This window comes from Parasteatoda tepidariorum, chromosome 4, assembly GCF_043381705.1.
Source record: "Parasteatoda tepidariorum isolate YZ-2023 chromosome 4, CAS_Ptep_4.0, whole genome shotgun sequence".
Classification (NCBI taxonomy): Eukaryota; Metazoa; Arthropoda; class Arachnida; order Araneae; family Theridiidae; genus Parasteatoda; species Parasteatoda tepidariorum.
This window is the reverse complement of record NC_092207.1, coordinates 97,114,462-97,130,364: the sequence shown is the minus strand read 5'-3', so window position 1 is coordinate 97,130,364 and position 15,903 is coordinate 97,114,462. Positions and strand designations below refer to the sequence as shown.

Below are 15,903 nucleotides of genomic sequence, written 5' to 3'. Positions count from 1 at the left end.
CATTCAATAAATAATAATTGGCTTACAATGAACTTCCGATAAAACATTAGGTAGATATGTAATGGCACAAGGGCAAATATCTTTTATTTGAAATAACATGGTTTTCTAGATATCGAAGTTCGAGATGTGGAGAGTGTGCTGACCACTATTTTGCAAATTTCTTTTTGTGGTCGTTTCAAATGATTAACTCCTTATTAGATATTTAAATAGATTTTTTTTCACTTTTTGCAAAATGAAAATTGTTAAATATTTTTTTTTTCTGTTATCATTTTAAATTCTATTTGTAAGTATTTTAATTTGGAACAAATAATTTTAAAAATTAAAAACCTGCTTGAAAATGAAGATATGCTTTTATATTTTTAATGATATGATTATTCTATGAATTACTCTCATTCTAGATCAGTTGCAGAGCAGTTGAAACGAGGCAAATCTGTTGAGCCAGAATATTTCGAAAATGTGACAGTTTTCTTCAGCGATGTGGTCGGATTTACAGAAATGTGTTCATCAAGCACTCCCATTCAGGTAAATAAAATGAAATTTTAATCTATATCTGTAATAACTAATGTGTTAGATTAAACTATTATTATTTTTCCGTTGTAGGTTGTAGATTTTTTGAATGACTTATACACATGCTTTGATGCCATTATCAACGATTTCGAAGTATATAAAGTGAGTTGTTTTGCCTAAATGCATTACTGCACTTAAATATAATACACTGAGAAAAAAGTATGAACAAAACTACCAGAATATGGTAAAATTAACAGTGTTTCTTCCTTAATGGGTATACAAAAAAGCTCGATAATTTTTTTCTGAAAAGCTTTAGTAATGATTTTATAAAACTGACAATAAAATACAATTGTATAATGTGTGGTAACATTTGGTAAATGTTGTAAAATTTGATAATTTTTCCACTGCACCTTAGAGAATGGCATAAAAACTATTTATTTAGCTAAATTTATTTTTCATTTTTGTATTTTTTATTAAATTTATATGTGAGAACTAGTTCCATTATTTAGAAAATCTAATTTTCAGTAAAACCAGTATTTCCGGTATCAAATGAACAAAAATTCATCAAATAAATAGTTTAAAGGCTGCACAATTTTGTTTTATTAACCAGAATTACTGTTTTAAATTCCTGAAACTCTACAATACCGTAATTTTACCAGATTGCACCAACCATAGATTTCAAGGTGCGAAAATTTTCAGAAGTTAGTCGTCTTGTATTTAACAGAGTTTTGGCTGAATTGCCTGTCCAAATGAATTCCTCGGCAGTGTTCTGCTCAAAATTTAAATTGATTTAAATTATTAGATGCAAATAACTAAGAATTTTTAGATTTAAATATTTCTTAAGAAGAAACTCTTAATGTAGAGTACCATTGGCATTGTATTTTAATTTTTTTTTAAAGCTACTGGAAAATATTAAAAAATTAATTTCAGAGTAAATTTTTTGAATAATCTTCCTTTGCTATGTCTCACTCAATTTCTAAATTTTTATAAATATTAGCAGCATGAACATAACGAAGCTGTGAATACAAGTTAAAGAAATATCATAACCTAGTATTATTTAGAGAATCTAGTATTATTTAGAGAATCGAATAATTAAAATAAAAAAAAATACCATGTGTCAAAGAGATGTCATAAACTTAATTAAATGCAAAATGTTAAAATTCAAAATAAATTTAAACTGAAGATTCATAATCTAAGTTTGTTTTCAGTTTAAATGAAATTTCTTTTTACTGTATTATTCAACAAAAGACATATTTTTTTTCCTTGTATTTCGAATGCTAACAAACAGGAATTCACTTTGGCACTTTTGAATGAAGTTTTTAATATGTTGTCATTTCACTAAAGTATTAAATTCATTGAATAGGTGGAGACAATTGGAGATGCTTACATGGTTGTCTCAGGACTTCCAGATAGAAATGGTCTGAGACACGCCAAAGAAATTGCACGAATGTCATTGGCTCTCTTGAACGCTGTCACTTCTTTCACAATAAGGCATAGACCAGACGATACAGTGAAACTTAGAATCGGTATACATTCGGGTACGTTATTTCGAAAATGTTTTTTTACCGATTTCGACTGTGACATATTTTTTGATGGTTGCATTATTTTTATTTGCAGGCCCTTGTTGCGCAGGCGTGGTGGGTCAGAAAATGCCGAGGTATTGTTTGTTTGGTGATACTATCAACACTGCCTCTAGGATGGAGTCAACTGGAGAGCGTAAGAAAAAAAAAGGGGGGAGGGTTTCAAATTCGATTTTTGAATTTTTAAAAATGAAAACCTCTTGGTGTTTATATATATTTCTAGATTTTCTTGAACTTTACATCGCTTTAATCTTCTACCACCAAAATAAATTTCAATGTTGAATCTTATTGCTGAGTAAATTAATCTTTCTTAAACTTGATTAAATAATATTATGATACAACTTTTTCGGAAACTTGATACCTTTTATTACCTTATTGAGAGAGAAAATTTGCGTGGTATTACTTGTTTAAAGTACCCACACTATGGTTCAGGTATATGATTTTACTAAGGGAGTGATTTCGCATTCTCAGTAGCATCAAGCATTCTCCCGTACACAGGTTTTACGCAAACTCTGTTGAAAACCAGGTGTGTTTAGTGGAAACTGTACATAACATTCGTACGTGAGTGCGTAGGATATTAAGTGAAAGTGCAAAATCTCTCTATTTTTCTGCGTTATGTCGGTATTTTTACCATTAAGATGTAGTAAGAAATATTTTAGCTATAAAACACATTTTTGCATTGAAAATTAAGATATTAAAGAAATTTGTGAAATTGACGGGAGTAAAATTAAAGTTACAGTCTATTTATTTGGTAAGTGCTTAAATAACCTGTCCCGAGACTAAATAGAATACTTTTTTTTCTTTTATTTAGATTTATACATAAAATATAAATAATCTTGAAGCAGGTTATCGTAATAAAAACTCGCACTTTTCTAACAAAGATTTCGACGCTTTAATATAGTAGTGTATTTACAGTGCAATATAAATCAAAGCCAAAAATGATTGCTATACTAAGGCACTTTCCCTGACGTGAATAAAATCTCCAGTCAGTATATTTTATTGAACCTTTTTTGACTGTGTGGAAAACAAATCATTTCCATTTCATTTATTACTAGCTGAATACCCCTTCTCCATACGGTGGTGAAAAATATTTAATAATCAATAAATCAGTAATGAACAACACTACGCAACCACGCTCAAAACTTTAAGACATATATCAACACAATTAAAAAAACTAAAATAATTCTTTTTATTTAGTATTATTATTTGTCCTTGCTGGGAGCTTTACATTATTAGATTAAATAAAACACAGTTTTAGTTGTTCATCCAATCAAAATAAAGATTAACTATACTTAATTTGTTTTAAACAACCTAATAATTTCAAGTTTCTAAGCCTCGAAGAGTTTCAGTAGCGAAGTAAATTATAACATTAAGCAAAAAAGTGAGAAAAAATGCGTAAAAAAGTAATTAAAAGAAAAACGCAATTACAACTCCTTAGTTGCATCTTAGCTTCCTAAAAATACAACTGCTGAAAAAAAATTCTTCAATCTAAGGCCGCAGCTTACTTTTTTTCTTGGAATTTATCTGTTTACTAGACATGAATCACATAAAAGTTGCAATAAGAAAATATTTCAATTATTCAATAATGCCCAATTTTAGGTGTAGGCTGTAGGTGTAAGTGTTTTAGAGCAGGTCAAGTGTCTGAACTCTCTTCACATTTATCTTCCCTTATTGTATTTAAATTGCCTAATTTCGTATTTTCATTTGCTTCTTATTCTGCATCTACACTGTAAAAATCTGAATCCGTTGAATAAGGATATGTTTATCAGACACAAAAGCATACTTTCTCTGAAAGTACGTTTTTGTGTCTGATTTCGTAACTTAAATTATCGTCTGCGCTTATTGGTAATATTTGAGGTCACTCCCTCGAACCATTAAGATTGAGTCCAATAACGTGAAGATCCAATCTTTAGATCAAAAGTTGTTGGGGTGGTTCGTTTATTTTTATGCGCACTGTACGGCTAATGTCAATATTTTAAAAAGCAAAGAATGAAATAGGCGAAATTTAAAAAAAAGAATATTTAAGACAGGGCAAGGAAGCAATTCAAACAATTTTTCTCATTTATTTACCTTTGTTCTCTTCTCTAACTGTGTTAAAAATGTTTGTGTAGAGAATTTGAATAAATATGAAAGTAAATGAAGAGAATTCTATTGGATGATCTTCAAAGATATGTAAATTAACCATTTTCCTATTCAATTTTGTTGTATGTTTTCCATTTCAAAATTACCATTCATTTTGCTAATAAAGAACTTGATGTTAATGCTTTCCTTTTCCGACTGATTCTTTTAAGATATAAAATAAAAGAGTGTTAGTTTATAGATGTTTGAAGCCTAATCTTGAGCGCAGTCTTTAATTTTAACCAATTTATTATTTTAACCTATAATCCAGACGGCAATGCTACGATACGAAAATTACTATTCTTAAAATAAGTTTAGTTGTTAAACAAACATGCACGTAACACGGAGAAAATTTAAAATGAATTCGAAATAGGCTTAACAAAAGCGACTAAAAATTAGGTATTACTATATAATTATTTAATGCACTTCACACAGATATTTACAAATTTATTTACTTTATATCACACGTACTTTATAACATAACTAAAAATAAACATACGTATTTTAACTGCGAAGTAGATATTGTTTACCGGCTTCCAAGAGGACAGCAAACTAAACACCAACGTGTATTCGATTGTAAACAAACTGCTGGTGACATAAAAATTGCAACAAGATTGATGTTTTCGGAAGTGACAATAATTCATGTTTTGCGTGCTTGGTGTAATCTTTTTCCCCCTCAGAGTGAAGAAATCAACCCCCCCCCCCCAAGTTTTTAATGCAAAACCTCAGTTCCTAATGCATTTAACTTTTCAAATAATCACTTTATCGAAGGCATCATATAGATGGATTGAAGTCTTATAAACAGTACAAGAAGGGCAGATTGATCAGAGATATAAATTATGTCCATACTTGAAACTGAATTCGAGCCCTAGATCTTCTTGGTACTAAGCCAAGTCTCTGACAATCATACAGCCGTCCGGCTTACTTCGTCGCTTTATATTTAATCGTCTAGTCTTCATCCTAGTTTCGTCATTTCAGTTAATAATCTACCACAATACACTAGGATAAGGTTCCGAGTAGAGAAAACATTTTCGTCATGTGTTTAAGAGTTCGCAATTTGTTACAAATCGCATGATTTTGTGACGAAATTATTCCCAAAATAAATGAAATACAGATTTGAGGATTGCTGAATCAACAAGACTGAGAGTTTATTTTTGAGAGTGCTGGTGTTAACTTGAAATAAAATTTTGGGTTGTTCAACATCAAATTTGAAGAGATTTTATGGCAAAGTTTTTATAGTGTAGGGACCAGTTTTTCTGTTGGTTTTACTTGCAATAAGATTCTGAAATATAGATAATATCTTAATTTATCTATATTTTTTTTACAAAAATTATTTACGATGTTCGTATAATTTCTAAATTAAGAAACAACTTTTAGAGAGAGCACGAAACTTTTTAATTCATAAAATTTAATATTTTAGACTTGTATTACTATTTATGGAAAGTGATGCAATGTACAAAATGTAACATTTCATTATTTCATTTTTAGCACTAAAAATACATGTGAGTCCAGATACAAAGGTGGCTTTAGATTATTTTGGAAATTTCAAGTTGATTTCGAGAGAGGAAATCGAAGTTAAGGTTAGTATTAAGAAATATTTAAAAGTTTGATTTATGAACAATATATTTTAAATTTCTCATGCATATGAATTTTGCTAGAAAAAAATAAAATTCTCATATTTTCTGTATTAGTGAAATGGTAAAACAACCTTTCAAAAGAAAACTAAAATTTTTTTACATATGTGTCCGAAGAAAAAATGCTGATTTCAGTTATCTTTGTAAAAGAAAAATATACTCCCCTCAATATTCTTTTACTTTCAAGAACTAAACCTAAAGTGTAATCTCGACGAATTTAAGTATGTATGTACTTTTTAGAATACATGAAAAAAATCTTATATCATTTTTTTGTTTTCAGATTTTAAAAATTTATGTCGGAAGTTTAAAAAGGAAACATTTTGTTAAATACTTGCTGCATACCGGTACTCCGTACAATCAAAATATATAAAAACAATCAAGAAATCAGTATTGAACTGCACTACGAATTCATGAAAAAAACTGAAAAACATATACCAGCACAATATTTAATGATAAAATAATTCAAATTTTTTATTGTTTATTATTAATATATTTGCCTTTGCAGCTGGCTTTAAATTACTAGTTTAAACAAAACATGTTCTAAATAATCCCTTCCATCGAAATAAAGCTTGATTGTATTAAGTGCTATTTCGTATGATGCTATTGCTCGAGGCGAACTCGTGGTAATTAAAATTTAAGTCAATCGTGCGATTTTTTTCTGGTACCTTTTGAGGGCTCGTGAAAAACTTCTTTAAATAGTGTCTATATTAAAACTGCGCAATTTTGATGTAGCTTCAAATATATTAATTACTTTACGATTATATATGGTACCTATTGAAACTACACCAATTAGCATTATTAAGAGATTCCAAGATAAAAATTAATTAAGCAATACTAGCGTCAATAATATGGCGATTTTTTTTAGGTCTGTTAGGTCTTTATTTAGTGTCTTTAATTTATTAATTTCGTCTTTTAGTTCGCTGCTTATTTTTTTTTCAGTTATTAATATTACGAAAATTAATTCAGAATCATTGACGTCCATAATAGCACGGATATTTTTTATGGTTATCCTGAGGAATAAAAACCGCCTTTTCTCCATTAACTCCGTTTTTTATTTAAGATCAGGGATTTTTTTTTCAATTAGAAGATATTAACAAAATTCATTAAGGATCATAAGTGTCAATATTAATCAGGTCATTTTTTAAGTCTCTCTTAAATAACTTGGATCCCTTTCTATAATAATTTTTATTTTTAGTACGTTTTTATTTTAATTAAAACTTAATACCGAACGGTGGTGGCTCAGGGGATGGAGCATTCGCCATCCAATGTTTAGAATCCCAGNCACAATATTTAATGATAAAAAAATTCCAATTTTTTTATTGTTTATTAATAATATATTTTCCATTGCAGCCGACTTTAAATTTCTAGATTAAACAGACAATGTTCTAAATAATCCCTTCCATCGAAATAAAGATTGATTGTATTAAGTGCTATTTCGTATGATGCTATTGCTCGAGGTGAACTCGTGGTAATTAAAATTTAACTCAATCGTGTGATTTTTTTCTAGTACCTATTTAGGGCTCGTGAAAAACTTCTTTAAATAGTGTCTATATTAAAACTGCGCAATTTTGATGTAGCTTCAATAAGTATCAAATATATTAATTACTTTACTATTATATTTGGTACTAATTGAAACTACACCAAATAGCATAATTTAATGATTCCAAGATAAAAATTAATTAAGCAATACTAGCGTCAATAATATGGCTATTTTTTACGTTTTTTTTCTAAACGAGTTAGTGTCATTAATTTATTAATTTCGTCTTTTAGTTCGTTGCTTACTTTTCTTTCAGTTATTAATATTACGAAAATTAATTCAGAATCATTGACGTCTATAATAGCACGGATATTTTTTATGGTTACCCTGAACGAATGAAAAACGCCTTTTCTCCATTAACTTCGTTTTTTATTTAAGAGCAAGGATTTTTTTTTTCAATTAGAAGATATTAACAAAATTCATTAAGGATCATAAGTGTCAATGATAATCAGGTTATTTTTTAAGTCTCTCTTAAATAACTTGGATCCCTTCCTACAATAATTTTTATTTTTAGTACGTTTTTATTTCAATTAAAACTTAATATCGAGCGGTGGTGGCTCAGGGGATAGAGCATTCGCCATCCTATGAGGTGAACCGGTTTCGAATCCCAGGGATGGCTGGCTATAATAGTATGGCAACCTTTTACGTTTTTCTTGTACGAATTAGCACTCTTTCTTCATTAATTTTTCTTTTTAAGTTCTCAACTGATATTTTTAATTTCGAAGAACGTTAATTTAAATTTTTTTATCTTTATATAAACAATTTTTTAAAGCATAACTACAAAGAAAGTAAACATGTGGTTTCAGACGATTTTAGAAACGCTAATCTTCTGCGTAGTCTGCCCATGCAACCAGCCTATGTTGATTACTAAGTTTATCTGACATAACGAGTTAAAATAATTAAATATCTATGAATGTGCAAAAAAAAACAAACTCCTTTTTACAATGAGAGCAAATATCACTGATGCAATATTTAACATATTTTCAAAAACAGAATCCTCTGCAACTTTATTTTTATCAATGGCAGTTTTAAACCAATGAAAAATGCCCATTCTTCGATCTTCTCTCCTAGTGATCTAATTGAAATTTTCGGACAATTGACAATATATTCCTTGTTGATTATTCCTTAATTATGTTCTTGTTAATTAACTATATTCCTTGTTAAAAACAATTAATACAATAAATGCGCGTTGTTTTTGTGCTAAAAATTAATGAATAATTTTAGTACATTTTTTTCTTTTTCAGGGAAAAGGTAAAATGAAAACATATTGGTTGCTCTCAGAAATAGAAAGTATGAGAGTTTCTGCATCTCCAGCTGTTCAGAAAAGAGAAAAAGATACCGTAAGAAGAAAACGATAATATCGCATGTAAATACATAAGAATACCCGAAGTGTAAAAAAAAATACTTTGTAAAAGTAGAATGACCTCATGATTTGTAAAAATTGTTTAAATTCAGAAAATAAAAAAAAATAAAAAAAAGAGAATTTGTAAGGATATATTGTTAATATCACTTGTAAACATATATGGCAGTACTTTTACTTTCGTTACTTGTACCGCCGGTACAAGTAAAAAGTACGTACTTTTACTTGTACTTCGTTACTTTATAAATTTAGTACTTTTACTTGTACTTTCGTTACTTTTTTAGGGAAAAAGTACAAGTATTTGTAACGGAAATATCGAATGAAATAGTTACTTTTTTTTAAAACTCGGTAAACTTTCTAAAAAAAAAATTAAAAAGAAAATACATTTTAAAAAAATGCTTATGTTTTTCTAATTTATAAAATTAATGTGACATATATATGTATTCACAGCTAACTTCGTGTTTAAATACCCTGACCTCCAGTGGAGCACTTATTCAGCGTGGCTAAGCACGTTATGAGAAATTCCCGCAGCACACTCAGTGACACCACTTTCGAAATGCAATTATTTTGCAAAATGAATAAAAATATTAATTAGCAAGTTATTTTCATTCATTTTCGAGTTTTATGCATTTATTTAATACATTTTAAATAAAAAATGTTGGATTTTGTTATTACGTTTTTCAATTTTCTTTTTGAACTCACTAATAATACATTTTTGTCTTAATACATTTTTTACTAAATACATTTTTACCTAGTACATTTTTTACTAAAATTATGTTTATGCCCGACCTTGTCAAACAACGCCCAGTCAAATCTCTAAGAACTTCAGAACTATTTGTGCTATTGAAAACTATTATAATTACTATTTTAACTCTTGAAAACTCGAAGGTATTAATTTAGCCGCTGATACTAAAATTCGTTTACAAATTTTAATTATTCCGTTAGGCAGAAATGTTCGGAAAATGATTTTCTCGCATGACTTCAGCATTAGCCATTGTTACAAATAAAACTGTAGACTGTTCTGTTTCAACTTATACTGCACATTCAATTATTTTTTACTAGCTCAAAGATCACAAAGCTATCTGAAACCCCGTGTTTGCTTTGTTTATGTTTGTGCTTTTAAAACGCGTTTCTATAGAGTAAAACAATTTTAAATCAATGGTAATTTAAATAAATAAAAATAATAAACTAAAAATTAAAATCAATAGATAAAATTTCTTTTTCGTGCAAATCCATAAAAAGTTTGATATTAAAATTATATTTGATTTTAAAATTATATTATACGATTATATTATAAAATTATATTATAATATTCTTCCGAATTTAAAAATAAATTAATGTCCATAACTTTCAAAATTAAAAATAATTAAATAAATAACAACAATTTTGCAAAAACATTAAAGAACATAAGAATATTATTCAATAAAATTTTAGGTTACTTTGAATTTTCGATTTCCTAGAAATGTACTTTTAAATCGTTACTTTTTTTGTTTAGTACTTGTACTTTTACTTGTACTTTTTACTCGTTACTTTTTAAAATAAGAACTTTTTACTTTTTACTCGTTACTTTTTTTAAAAATACTTGTACTTTTACTCGTTACTTTTTAAAAGTAACGTTGCCATATATGCTTGTAAATAAAAGAATAGACAGAAAATAATGAAAAAGTTTTTTTAAACTGATAATACCTTTTGTAAAATTTACTAAAATCCAGAAAAGACCAAAAAAAGTACTAAAAAAAAAAACAATGCAAAATTTGCAAAAACAGCTGAAATTCATAAAATTTTCTTACTCTTTTTTCTTAAGTATGCAATTTAAGAAGAAAACTATGACTAAATGAGGGAATTGATGAAGATTTAAAAATAATTGAAATTCAAGCGATGAAAATGATACAATTTAAGAAGAAAACGATTATATTATCTGTCAGAATTAATTGAAAAATTTATGTTGTTGTTTTATTTTACTTAATTATTTTGTATCGAGCAGTCACCGTTTTGTAAACACATTCACAAATTTACATTGTTGGAGTTATCAATGAGTAATTTTACTGGTGTTCATTCTGTATCTCGAAGAAGTTCTGTAATTATTTTCTTTTTGCATTTCTTCCTTCATTTTCCCACTTCAAATACTTTTTGGGAAATAATATATGAAAATGTATGTAGTAAATTCCCCTTTTTATTCTATACAATAAAATTTAAAAAAAATATATATATTTATATTAAAAAATATATATAATTTAAGTGACTGCTAAACAAAGAACTAAGTATTTATGTTGATCGACTGATTGATTAAAAATTGAAATACAATAAATTTTATGAAAAATTCTCTAAATAAAAACAAACTTGGCATCTGATGACAAATTGATCAGAAAAAAGTTTTTATTTATTTTTTTAAATATTGGATGAAGTATGAAGAAGGGCAATTTTAAAGTTAGCAGCATGCAACATGTGGTTTCTGCTTAACTTTTAAAATATTTTAATACTTTTATTCGCTTTCCTGAACTTGATTTTTAGTTCTATCTTTGTAGAGTAAATTTCCTTCAATGTTTGTATAAAAATCAAAAATACGCATATAGTGTTTTAATCTTTTTAAATTTTTTTACGATAAAATACTATTTTGAATAAAATTTTCAACCATCGTGGAATAATGACATCTTTCGGTCCCATTTACTTAAAAAAAAATTTACCGTAAGCATAATAAATATAGAGTTTAGTCCATCTTTAGTTAGTACCCCATATACTAATAATGAAAATTGTGCAGAATGTGAAAATATCAATGTCATCTTGGTAACTATAAAATCGGTCTCAAAAGAGACACAAAAAATTTTGCCAATTCGAATGTTTTGTAAAATTTTTTTAAAATAGTTAAACTGTTATAATTGTTTTGCCGCACGAGAGAATTTATCGATTTCTATTTTCTTTAACAGGCTTTAAAAAACCCCTTTAATAGTTTTGTGTGTTCAAATAAAAGGAATTAAGAAATTGTAGTTTTGATAAAACAGTTTAGTTAAAAATTTATGTAAAAATATATAAATTTTTGAAATGTATTGAAACAGTTTTATAATGTTTATAATAATGTACAATTTATTCTTGAATTTTATTCAATCTCTTTAAAAAACATACAGACTCTTTTTGTGTGTGTTAGTATCTGATATTTAAGTCAGAAATAATTAATGGAATTTAGATACACGATTTTTTTTCATTATTGCTAGTTGAAAATTTATTTACATTTAATTTCTTCCATGCTTAAACGAACAACAGAATTCATATTTTAATAGAAAAGAAGAGGAGATGTGTTTTAAAATAAATTATTCTATTCATTTTAAAAAGTAACAAGGAAAAAGCCAAGTACTCAAAGTAACAGTTCAAAAATAAAATCATTCTTGCAAAAAAAAAAAAAAAAAAAAAAAAAAAAAAAAAAAANTAACGGGATATAAAAAAAAAAAAAATTCATAAAATCAAAAGAACAAGAACAATATGAACTGATTTTAGGCGGAGTCTTGTACAAATAGAAAATTAACATTTTTACTGTTTAAACACAGAAAACTCAAAATGCTATATTAAATATGATTTTATGAAATAAATAAATAAATTAGCTTGAAAATTAGTACATTTTTGAAAAATAAGTACATTATGCAAAATTTTTTATAACTCAAGCTTATTTCGCGTTGGCGATAGGCTGTCATACTCACAGTATAATTCCAAAACAATGACTTTAACACATGCATTTGATGAAAATTCTGCAAAATCAACTTTTTAAGCGGCATTTCTCAATCTGTATAAATTATAAATTAATACTGTACTCCTTTTCAGTTCTATTATAATTCTGGAAAAGTTTAAACAATTTTTTTTAAAACTCAAATTGGAATCAATAAATAATTTCTTTGATAAATATTTGAAGAGAAAGGTAATCATGTTTCAATTGGAAGGGTATTATCCATTTCAATACTTATCTACTAGATGGCAGCATCAACTATTAAATATTCACTCAATAAGAAACAGAAGTATTAAACATAAGAAATTATGCAGGAGAAATTTACTTTCCCTACTTCTGCCATCTGTTGATATTTTAGCAAACTATTTGATTCATTTGTCTTTCCTATTAAATTAATTTGTAAAAATAATTTCAAAACAAAATTATAACGGAAGGAAGGGGAAAAAAATTATATCCAGAATTGATTTTAGTTTTTTCTACCGTATCACGATTCGCTTATTTATGTTTCGACCCTTTAGTGCTTTTATGAATAAAGGACTAAAAATTAAACTTCTTGAAAATGTGAATGCATTTTGTTAATATAAAGTATATATTTCTAATAAATCACTTAATTCTACTTTCTTTAATATATACATTTCAAATTACTCAGTCATTCAAGACGGAGAAGATTTTGTTTTGATGTTAATTAATCTACTTCATATATTTTCCATTAATCGCATAAAATTTTATTTTTTATATCATAACATTTTTAAGAAAAGTTGTAATTTGTCAACTGCTGAAATTTAACTTTTAAAATATCATTGTTAAAATATATTCACTCAATGAGTTTAAACCTTTGCCTAAGGAGCAAAAATAATTAAAAGAATGAATGACAAAATTTTGGAGCACTTTTTACTAATAATTTTAATCATAAGTGTTTCGCAACCGCAACCTAGAATAGTGCCATTACTGTACCTGTGAACAATTTACGTGATACTCAGGGACTATGGGACCGGGGGAGGGGCAGAGGGGGCTTAGCCACCCCACATTTCATAGTTATGAGACGCAGCGCCTTCTAGGATTACGATTTTTTCCCAATATTTGAGTCAGGAAATTTACGATTAAAAAAAATTTATAATTTTATCGTGTCTAAATTTTTTTTTAAAAAATGCCTCCATTTCAAGCGAGCTTTAACATTTCCTGGATTAAAACTGCTACCAAATCATCCCTTACTCTCCACTCCCCCCCTTCAAGGAAATATAAGTCCCTATAACTGACAGATGTAAAGATTCTTGTTTTAAATGTCAGGGAGAACAGAATATTAAAAAAATATATACATAAAATATAATAATATATAAAAAAAGATTAAGAAAAATATAATAATAATATACATATATATAAAAGAATAAAACTTTATTTTAAGCCAGCTGTTCTCAACTCACGGGTACAAGTGGTAGTGTACGGTGTGCAAAGTGCTTCTAGGCAAGTGAATAAGCCCATCACTTTTACGGTACTTATAGATCAGACTTTTTAAATTTTTCGAAAAATGAATAAAGGATTCAATTGAATGTTGAGAGTGATTTGAGTTCGTAGTTTCAATCCTGACTGATGTATTGAATCTCTCTTGTGGAAGACAAACAGTGTCAAAATTTCCATTACCATTTTTTTTCAACTTTGATCACTTGTTTTAAAATTATCTTACAGTTCTGACAGATAAGTGAATTCATAAAGTAGTTTTCTTTATAAATTTTTTTTTTAAAAATCTTCTTATAGAGTAGTCTTATGTGTATAATAAATCATTATAATTTTATTGCAAGTTTATTAGTTATTGGGCCTCCTTTTTTCCCCCTCTTATTATAAAAGTGGTGGTTAACACGATGAGAATTGAAAGCCATTCCAGAACGAAAATAAACTACTGGAGAGAACTTTATTGCTCCTCAATTGTCATTCTTTGTTCCTACGAATCACAATTGCTTAAAAAAATTATAACTTCAACGTGCTTTGTTGTAAACTAAGTGCTTTTGATCGTTTTTTGAACAAAAGGAATTCATCATACATTTTAAGCCATTTAAGACTGGCATCCTGGTTACACCTATAAGACAATTTACGAACTGTCCAGATTCTTTCATAGAACGTCGGTGCACAAAATCAGCGAAAAACACTTCGATTGTCGTGAACTACGTGTTTTTCTCCTCACATTCAACAGACATTATTAGTTCTAACCAGGAATCAACTAATTCATTTTAAGCTATCCCAGACTCACATCCTGATTAGTATCATTCGTATAAGTTCCTATAAAACAAGCTTCGAAACTAATCAGATTCTTTCATCGTATGTAATTAATACGTTAAAGTTTCCAAATCACAATCGATAAAAAAAGGACACCTTACTTGTCGTAAACTAAGAATTTTCAGATGCTTCTTGAATGAAATGAAGTAGTTCATCGCTAGTTCTAAAGAGGGAAGAATTTATTCATTCTAAGAGATTCCAGACTCACATCCCGGCTACACTTAATTCGCACGAGTTCCTTGTAACGTATCATAAGCTATATCAAGAACTATTCAGTTTTTCTTTTAAATAAAAACTTTTATTAACAANGTCAAAGGAAATGGCACCCCAGACCATAATGCCTTGTTGAGGGCTGGTGTGGCGTGTAATACTGAAGGCAGGATCCCCACTCTGCCCTGTGCGTCTCCAAACACGTCTTCGATGATCGTCAGGACACAGTTGGAAGACGGGTTTCGTCGCTAAAGACTATCCGTCCCCAGTCGGCATCATTTCAGCCTGATCGAGCGTCGATTTTGCGCGTCTTAGTGCTTTCTTGGTGCGTCGATTTTTTTGTTATATAGTGTAATTCATTTTAAGCTATTCCAGACTCACATCCTGATTAGTATCATTCGTATACGTTCCTGTAAAACAAGCTTCGAACTAATCAGATTCTTTCATCGTATGTAATTAATACGTTAAAGCTCCCAAATCACAATCGATAAAAAAAGGACACCTTACTTGTCGTAAACTAATAATTTTCAGACGCTTCTTGAATGAAATGAAGTAGGTCATCACTATTAACTACCAAATGCCAAGATCCTAACCAAATTCTTTCATATTATATAATTACGACGTTGGAACTTACAAGAGGCGAAAAACGTCGAAATTCTTTATGCACTAATTGTTTTTTGTCAGTCATTCGTTGATTAGAATGTACACTGTAAAACATTCTGGATCAAAATAAGATTAAAAAAAAATACCGGCAGTCAGGATGCCAGTATATTTTACGGAATAAATTTTACGGAACAAAAATATGATATTCCTTAATTTTTACAGTAATATTTACTTTTAAATCATTAAATCACTGTAATTAAATAAATATTACTGTAAAAATTGCAGAACACAATTTCACGATAAAATGGACTTTTTACGGTGAAATGGATACTAAGGATGCTGCACTCCAGATGTCTATAAATTTTATCGGAATT

General features: G+C 28.2%; 1 protein-coding gene across 1 annotated transcript in view; it reads left to right on the top strand.

Moving 5' to 3' along the window:
- The window catches only part of LOC107451998 (atrial natriuretic peptide receptor 2-like), a 75,533-nt gene extending 66,674 nt beyond the window's left edge, over positions 1-8,859 (top strand). Inside the window, exons 18-23 of the mRNA XM_043042162.2 lie at positions 399-522; positions 601-669; positions 1,871-2,045; positions 2,125-2,223; positions 5,694-5,785; positions 8,621-8,859. Coding sequence (XP_042898096.1) covers positions 399-522; positions 601-669; positions 1,871-2,045; positions 2,125-2,223; positions 5,694-5,785; positions 8,621-8,734 — 673 coding nt within the window. The 3' untranslated portion in view covers positions 8,735-8,859. The remainder of the gene's footprint in view (positions 1-398; positions 523-600; positions 670-1,870; positions 2,046-2,124; positions 2,224-5,693; positions 5,786-8,620) is intronic.
- Positions 8,860-15,903: the final 7,044 nt, after the last annotated feature.